Source organism: Procambarus clarkii, chromosome 55, assembly GCF_040958095.1.
Source record: "Procambarus clarkii isolate CNS0578487 chromosome 55, FALCON_Pclarkii_2.0, whole genome shotgun sequence".
NCBI lineage: Eukaryota > Metazoa > Arthropoda > Malacostraca > Decapoda > Cambaridae > Procambarus > Procambarus clarkii.
In genome coordinates, this window is record NC_091204.1 from 553,985 (window position 1) to 563,439 (window position 9,455).

Genomic DNA, 9,455 nt, shown 5'->3' on the forward strand with positions numbered 1-9,455 from the left:
TGCCAAAGATCATTGGGGAATATAAACCTGGATATGCGTATGGAAATGTCAAGACGCACTAGCCTGGAAACCCACTTCGGCCAATCATTAGCCAGATACCCACACCCACGTACAGATTGGCGAAGCGACTCAACGGCCTGCTGACTCCTTATGTTCCTTGCGCCTTCAGCCTGAAGTCTCCAAAGGAATTTGTGGACTTACTGCGGGGCGCACGGGCCACAGGGATAAGAGCCTCGTTGGACGTAGAATCGCTGTTTACCAACGTACCTGTGGACGAGACAATCGGAATGATAGCCGACAGAGTGTATCGTGATCCAGCCTGTACTCCTCTTGACATGCCAGAAAGTATTCTGAGGAAACTACTCCAAGCTTGTACTAAAGAGGCACCCTTCTTGAGCCCGGATGGGCACATGTATAAGCAAGTAGATGGGGTCGCTATGGGTTCTCCCCTAGGTGTCCTGTTTGCAAACTTCTACATGGGTACCATCGAGCAAAAAGTCTTAGTCGACATGAACTTGAAACCGGCCATATACTGCAGGTATGTTGACGACATTTTTACACAGGTACCTGATGTCAGACATCTGCAGGAGCTGAAGGAGGCATTTGAGCAGAGTTCCGTGCTGCGTTTCACTTACGAGACGGAAAAGGATGGGAAGCTGCCTTTTCTAGATGTAACAGTCATGGAAAAGGGCGGAGGTTTCCACACTGCAGTCTACACAAAGGAAACAAACATAGGAATGTGCCTAAATGCCAACAGCGACTGCCCTGACAGGTACAAGAGGAGTGTTGTTAACGCATACGTCGACCGTGCTCTCAGCCACAGCTCAGAATGGAAGCAAGTCGACGAAGAACTCTGTAGGGTAAGGCAGGTTCTAGTCAATAACGGCTTCTCCAATGGTTTCATCGAAGACATCATAAGAAGGAAAGTGAAAAGCCATGCAACCTCCGAAGAGACAACTAACACAACACCTATACCCCCTATTAGACTATTTTACAGGAACTTCTTTTCCACAGCTCATAAAACAGAGGAAAGGGTCCTGAAAGATATTGTTAATAGAAACGTTATCCCTACAGACAAAAATCAGAGGATACAACTGACGATTTACTATAAAACCAGAAAAACGGCCAGCCTACTCATGAGAAACTCTCCAGACACGAAACAGAACGCTTTAAAAGAGACTAACGTCGTCTATGCCTTCAAATGCCCACTTGGGGACTGTAAGCTCCAAAAAACCCAGTATATAGGCAAGACAACAACATCTCTTTCTAGGCGTTTAACGATGCATAAACAACAGGGCTCCATTAAGGAACATATAATCTCTTCCCATAACCAAACCATCGCCAGAGAAATCCTAGTAAACAACACAGAAATCATCGATAGATACAGCGATAGCAGGCGGCTCGACGTTTGCGAGGCACTACACATCAAGAAGTCAACACCAGCAATCAACAGCCAATTATTGCACAACTATATTCTACCCACCTCAAGACTCCGCTCCAATATAGAAGCATCAAGAAATATGGACCAATAGGCTTTCTACAAACACTTCTATTCAATATCCATTGTTTCGTGTTCTGTCTTGTGTTGATACTTTTAATACCCTATTAATATCCTCTAATGCCACATCATCCTTCCCACCTTACTCAAATGTAATGCCACATCACCCTTCCCACCTCACTCAAATGTAGATATAAAATCAGGGAAACGCAAGTTCTAATCAGTTGTGTATTTGTGAAGTCTTTGAAAATGTAATAAGTTTTACGAAACGCGCCCGTGTCGCGTCAGACTAGAAATAAAAATGAATTTTGGAGAAGTGATTTTTGATTTACCTCCAACAGTGAAGCATAATGTACGAAAGATTGAGAAAATTCGTGTTAGAATTATTAATCTTACTTTTTCGGTCATATTTAATAAAATATGTCTACAGGAAAGACTGCTACCAAAATATACTAATGTTAAATATATATATATATATATATAAATATATATATAAATATATATATATATATATATATATATATATATAAATATATATATAAATATATATATATATATATATATATATATATAAATATATATATATATATATATATATATAAATATATATATATATATATATATAAATATATATATATATATAAATATATATATATATATAAATATATATATATATATAAATATATATATATATATATATATAAATATATATATATATATATATATAAATATATATATATATATAAAAATATATATATATATATATATAAATATATATATATATATATAAATATATATATATATATATATAAATATATATATATATATATATAAATATATATATATATGTCGTACCTAGTAGCCAGAACTCACTTTTTGGCCTACTATTCAAGGCCCGATTTGCCTAATAAGCCAAGTTTTCCTGAATTAATATATTTTTTCTAATTTTTTTCTTATGAAATGATAAAGCTACCCATTTCATTATGTATGAGGTCAATTTTTTTTTATTGGAGTTAAAATTAACGTAGATATATGACCGAACCTAACCAACCCTACCTAACCTAACCTAACCTATCTTTATAGGTTAGGTTTGGTTAGGTAGCCGAAAAAGTTAGGTTAGGTTAGGTTAGGTAGGTTAGGTAGTCGAAAAACAATCAATTCATGAAAACTTGGCTTATTAGGCAAATCGGGCCTTGAATAGTAGGCCAAAAAGTGAGTTCTGGCTACTAGGTACGACATATATATATATATAAATATATATATATATGTCGTACCTAATAGCCAGAACGCACTTCTATGCCTACTATTCAAGGCCCGATTTGCCTAATAAGCCAAGTTTTCATGAATTAATTGTTTTTCGACTACCTAACCTACCTAACCTAACCTAACCTAACTTTTTCGGCTACCTAACCTAACCTAACCTATAAAGATAGGTTAGGTTAGGTTAGGTAGGGTTGGATAGGTTCGGTCATATATCTACGTTATTTTTAACTCCAATAAAAAAAAATTGACCTCATACATAATGAAATGGGTAGCTTTATCATTTCATAAGAAAAAAATTAGAGAAAATATATTAATTCATGAAAACCTGGCTTATTAGGCAAATCAGGCCTTGCATAGTAGGCTGAAAAGTGCGTTCTGGCTACTAGGTACGACATATATATAAATATATATATATATATATAAATATATATATATATATATATATATATATATATATTTATATAAATATATATATATATAAATATATATATATATATAAATATATATATATATATAAATATATATATATATATAAATATATATATAAATATATATATATATAAATATATATATAAATATATATATATATATATAAATATATATATATATATAAATATATATATAAATATATATATAAATATATATATATATATATATATATAAATATATATATAAATATATATATATAAATATATATATAAATATATATATATATATATAGGTTATATATATATATATATATATATATATATATATATATATATTTTTTTTTTTTTATTAATATATATATATATATATATATATATATATATATATATTTTTTTTTTTTTTTATTAATATATATATATATATATATATATATATATATATATATTTTATTAATGATATATATACATATATACACACAGAAACAAAGATTCTTCTATATAGACATTAGAGAAGATTCAGCGGTATGCCATGCACCAGGCTCTCCGCTATTTTCATTATTCGTCATATCCGACTCTGCTATGTGATGCACATGTATTCTTGCTTCACCACCCTGTAATGAAATATTGTTTGTTACTAATTGTTTTCAATAATACATTATTTTATTATATAATATTTAATTTATTAATTAAAAACCCTTTCCATATTATAGAAAAAAACTAAAACAAGAATCTATATAAAACTATAGAATAGAATAGACTAATAGAATAGAATATATATATCATATATATATTTATATAAATAAATGTATATATATAAATATATGTATATATATTTATATATATATATATATATTATTATATCCTGTATTATTCCAGCCCATTATTAGAGATAGTAGCCACCTCTTATTTTGGTTTTCTTTCATTATTAGTGCTCAGAAAATTAAATATATCTACATATTTAGTCAAAATCAATTACATTATTTTATCTTATTCATAGCATAAATGTTCACAAAGATTACTAAAAAGAGATTGAATTAGACTACAGCAAATTGGCAAACTTTACCTTGTATCTGTTTCCACCGTGTTTGTTTGGGGCGTTCTTCAACATATCAGCAATACTTGTCTCAACATCTCTTTCAGTTGCATTAGTGTGGGTGTTGATACAGGCTTCTGGAAAGTTATAAGAATTAATTAATATATATAATTATAATTCTTTTTGTCAGGAGACAAGAAGCCACAGAGTAATAACATTGTTGGCTTTTATTTAGGTGTTCCCCTGTTCTCCAGTCTTCCTCCGTCCCCTCGTCCCCTTTGTCCTCCCCAGCATTCTCCATTCCCCTGTCCCCTCGTCCTCCCCACCATTACCCTCTCCTCTGTTCCCTCGTCTTCCCCACCATCCCCCCTCTCGTCCTCCCCACCATTCTAAACTACCTCATCCCATGCATTCCATGATGGTCTGATGCTTCCATCTGAAAATTGGGAACATCAAAAGATCTGACTTTCCCAATTTTCTGATGGGAACATCAAATGATCTGATATTCCCATCACTGAAAAATAAAAACAGATAAAAAAAATGATATGAAAAAATAGAAAATAAAATATACTCATGAAATGAACAGAATGGTTAACAACGCAGCTCAATTGCAATGCAATGTCACAATAACATTTAAATATACTTTAAGATATAATCTAGAAGAAAATAAGGATATTGAAACGGTTCATGAACTCTATTTCAATAAAGGACACTATGGGGAACTTTGAAAAATAGTTATTGAGTATAATTAGACAGACTTGTTGCTAGGCAGAGGAGTAATGAGATATATGGCAAATTTTGCAAAATATACAATGAAGGTACACAAACATTCATACCCAAACAAAGCAAAATGCTAGGTAAGAACAAAGCATTTGGCCCGTAGGAGAAAGGAGATACCCACAAGACTAGAATACAAGTCATTAACAAGCATGCAAGTATAATACATAATACATGCAGACATATATATAATCCAAAAAAATGTCAAATTTACGTACTTATTATTACATTACAAATATCCAAGGTTTTGAAGACACGTTTCCTCTTGCGCCCAACGAGTGAATACTGAGACCAGACCCCATAGGTCCCTATCCTCCTCATCATTCGTCTCACTGTGTCTCCACAGCTTGCACCGCCCATTTGAGACAGCGTCTGGACCTGTTAAAATAATGCATAAGCTGTAAGGTAATAGAGAATAATATATATCTTTCAATCTCAACATTAGATTTTCTAATTTCCAACTGTATTAAATAAATAGCATTAAAATATTTTCCTTCTTAACTATTACAAAAATCAACGAATTTGAGTAACTTTTGCTTTTGTTTTATTTGTACCTTAAACATAACACTGAACAATCAATTATGTGCCACCCCACCTTCCTTCATCTGCAAAAAAACTAATCAAAAGACATATGTACAAGGCTAAAAAAATTCAGCAACACTTACCATACTCAGGCTAAAAGAATTAAGCAACACTTACCATACTCTTTTTATATTCACTGTTAACTTTTAGCTCATGTGACAGACTTTCCACCTGCTCAACAGTTTCAAGTGGGGATGGAAGAATGTCTTCCAGGATTGGTATATCTCCATGTGTTTTTGACATATGGGTTTCCGTCATTTTGACAATATTCAGGATATCCCCTGATAAAAATGTCAATTTTGATAATTCCTTCATTATGTATTCCATTTTTTCTGTTACTGCAAAAAAAAAAAGGCTTACTAGAACAAGCATTTAGTGTTGCATATATATGATATATGTATTGATCCTTAGTGGATCCTATTTTAGTGACAGACACATTGGTGTCAGGTCACTGTCAAATGGGCTACTGTCATGTAGCCTTCAATTATGTAACCTCTCCCATTCTATGATAGGGGTGACACAGGGCAGCATCCTTAGACCCCCTCCTATTTGTTATATACATCAATGATCTGCTTTATGTCTCTAACATGATTAAACCTGTATTGTTTGATGATACTACCATCATCTACTTAGTTGCTTTACAAGAATGTAAAATTTCAAGTCTGTACTCTCCCTCAATGTATTTTCTTGTATGTATAACAAAAAATAATCAACACATAATAAATCGGTACTTACTAGATTTTTCGAAAGGAGAGCTTTCAGTTCTGTCTTGTCTTGGAGTTTGAGGGGAAGGTTTTGTACTCGGCCTGTAGATAGACTTGTTGGTCCCACAAGATTCTGTCAGGGGTGGAAGCGTATTAGCATTGTATAGAAAATATTTACAAAATAGTTTTAAATACATAAAACTACAAATAGAAATTATTGAATTATTACATTAGCTTATAGCTTTTATGAATGCATTAAAAAATTTTGTTTCACACAATGGAGCGACACCATTTAAAGTGTTTCCATCACCCTGAAGGCTGGTAAAAATATATTACATTAAAATCATACACAAGTACGTTACTATCTGTGTATGTAAATGTTTCAACAGTTACTTAAAGCTTACCAGTTCTGTCTTGTCTAGGAGTTTGAGGGGAAGGTATTTTACTGGGCCTGTAGAGAGACTTGCTGGTCCCACATGATTCTGTCAGGGGTGGAAGCATATTAGCATTGTATAGAAAATATTTACAAAATAGTTTTAAATACATAAAACTACAAATAGTAATTATTGAATTATTACATTAGCTTATAGCTTTTATGAATGCATTAAAAAATTTTGTTTCACACAATGGAGCGACACCATTTAAAGTGTTTCCATCACCCTGAAGGCTGGTAAAAATATATTACATTAAAATCATACACAAGTATGTTACTATCTGTGTATGTAAATGTTTCTCCAGTTACTTAAAGCTTACCAGTTCTGTCTTGTCTAGGAGTTTGAGGGGAAGGTTTTGTACTCGGCCTGTAGATAGACTTGTTGGTCCCACAAGATTCTGTCAGGGGTGGAAGCGTATTAGCATTGTATAGAAAATATTTACAAAATAGTTTTAAATACATAAAACTACAAATAGTAATTATTGAATTATTACATTAGCTTATAGCTTTTATGAATGCATTAAAAAATTTTGTTTCACACAATGGAGCGACACCATTTAAAGTGTTTCCATCACCCTGAAGGCTGGTAAAAATATATTACATTAAAATCATACACAAGTACGTTACTATCTGTGTATGTAAATGTTTCTCCAGTTACTTAAAGCTTACCAGTTCTGTCTTGTCTAGGAGTTTGAGGGGAAGGTATTTTACTGGGCCTGTAGAGAGACTTGCTGGTCCCACATGATTCTGTCAGGGGTGGAAGCGTATTAGCATTGTATAGAAAATATTTACCAAATAGTTTTAAATACAAAATAGTTCTGTCCAGTTCTGTCTTGTTCTGTTAAAAAGAAAACCATCATTCAAAAAGAAATAAAATGTTTTCAATTAAATTAAATTACCTGATTCCTGTATCATATTATTTTGATGTTCATCTAGAGTCAGCTTACACTCGGCAGTCTTTCGGGGCATGGAAACAGTTACTTTTCTTGGTGGTGAATCTTCACTGTCTGAAACAAAAACGTTTAATGCATTCAGAAAAACTATTAACATATATCTATATATATATTTTAATATATTACCTAGCAAAATATATTACCTAGTAAATAAGATTATTTGTTCCATTAAGCCAATCATGTTTCATTTTTTTAACAATTATTTTGAATAACTCTAAACATTCATTCCTACATACCTCTATCCACATCATTTGGTATTCTTCTGTATTTTACTGCCCTATGGTGATAACTTGTGTCTGTGTCACTTTCCATATTTGACGTTTCTTCTGCCTTTTTAAGGTGTTTTAGGGCAAGTTCCCAAGTACCTATAATAAAAATTAGAGTATATATAATTCATTATTACGAAACTTTGTATAACATCAAAACATTGAGAAATTTTTTATTTAACCATATGAATCAATGCTTGTATTTAATTACTATCAATGGAATAAATCTTGCTGATGTTGAAACGTCTCCATTTCGATGGGTCTGGTATTTCTCCTCTTTTGGCTTTCGATGATTGGTTTTCACGTGGCCAATAGCCCACGTTTGATCCCTGGAAAGGGGACATATATTTGTAAATATATGTATATGTAAATGTATGTCTCATAAATCGAGGCCCCACTGTATTTCATATATTATATACATATATATCTCTAAATCTATCAACATATATCATATACACATATTTTAAATACTAATGTTTTAATTTTGCAAATAAACAATATATATATATATTGACTTACATCAGATGCACTAAACATCCATTTGATATGGATGATTGACAATTCTCCTTCTTCATCTTCCACAACGATGTATTTATTTTCAGATTCAGCCATCTACAAATTTAAACTGATTAGGGACATTTTCTGCAGCACATTATCAGTGTCTAAGAAAATAAGCAGTCACTAATTTTATATAGTACTAAACAACAATGTTAACCTTAATTCTAATATGTTATGATGGTGAACAATACTTTTTACTAAAGTTAAAAGTTTGCAATGTAAGCAAAGAGTATTCCTACAGCTTGCACAAGAATCAAAAACAATCACAAGAAACTTACTAGTCATAAATCATGTAGTATTGACAAGAAGATATAAGTACTTTCTGTTTTCTTGATTAACATTCCTCTGGTTGATGTGTTAATCCTATACACTTTTTTTAAAAAGTCCTTACGTGGATTAACATTGAAGGCCCCAAATATTCTTGAATCACAAGGACTAGTAAATATTGGGCTTTGAAAAGGATATACCCTAACAATGAAGTAATTTTCTTCACTTCTTCGGCTGTGTACAGTCCTTAACACTTCACAGCAATTATATCCAGGTAACGAATATACATTGTTAGGAAATTTATGAGAAATTTTATTATCTGGAGATGTTTTATAAATCATGGTATTTTCAGCCTCCTTTATTCTTTTTGTAATTTGGACAATTGGATTTTTACTTGATCTGACCATCTTTTTCAGCTGATGCAAATAATTTTCAAATGGAAAAGCTGAACAACTGTCAAGAGTACCATGTTCCTCAGCATCTGCTGTTAGGTGAATCAAACTGTGAACATTGTAGACTAGAAAATCTTTCCCATACAGATCACCACACCTTGATACAAAATTCAGCAAAAGGTCATGAGCATATTTGCCGTATTTTAAGGACATACATGTGGGCGAAACAAGAAAACTTATACCAACACTGAGAGTAAGGAAATGATCATACATCTCTTGGGGTAGAATACCTTTCAATACA

The 9,455-nt window shown here is 31.9% G+C and overlaps 1 protein-coding gene across 1 annotated transcript; it reads right to left on the reverse strand.

The window, feature by feature from the left end:
* Positions 1 to 7,577: 7,577 nt before the first annotated feature.
* On the reverse strand, positions 7,578 to 9,050 carry LOC123759559 (uncharacterized). The gene is made up of 5 exons (XM_069305386.1): positions 8,774 to 9,050; positions 8,457 to 8,549; positions 8,149 to 8,266; positions 7,908 to 8,036; positions 7,578 to 7,725 (listed from the first exon to the last, which is right to left on the reverse strand). Exons 2-5 carry the CDS (start codon positions 8,547 to 8,549, stop codon positions 7,604 to 7,606), a joined length of 462 nt encoding a protein of 153 aa, XP_069161487.1. The 5' UTR covers positions 8,774 to 9,050; the 3' UTR covers positions 7,578 to 7,603.
* Between the last annotated feature and the right edge of the window lie 405 nt (positions 9,051 to 9,455).

Coding starts and splice junctions, on each gene's coding strand:
- LOC123759559 (XM_069305386.1), bottom strand. CDS start 8,549: ATGGCTGAATCTGAAAATAAATACATCGTTGTGGAAGATGAAGAAGGA. Junction 8,267..8,456: donor GGATGTTTAGTGCATCTGAT/GTAAGTCAATAT, acceptor TCCCCTTTCCAG/GGATCAAACGTGGGCTATTG. Junction 8,037..8,148: donor CAAGATTTATTCCATTGATA/GTAATTAAATAC, acceptor TTTTTATTATAG/GTACTTGGGAACTTGCCCTA.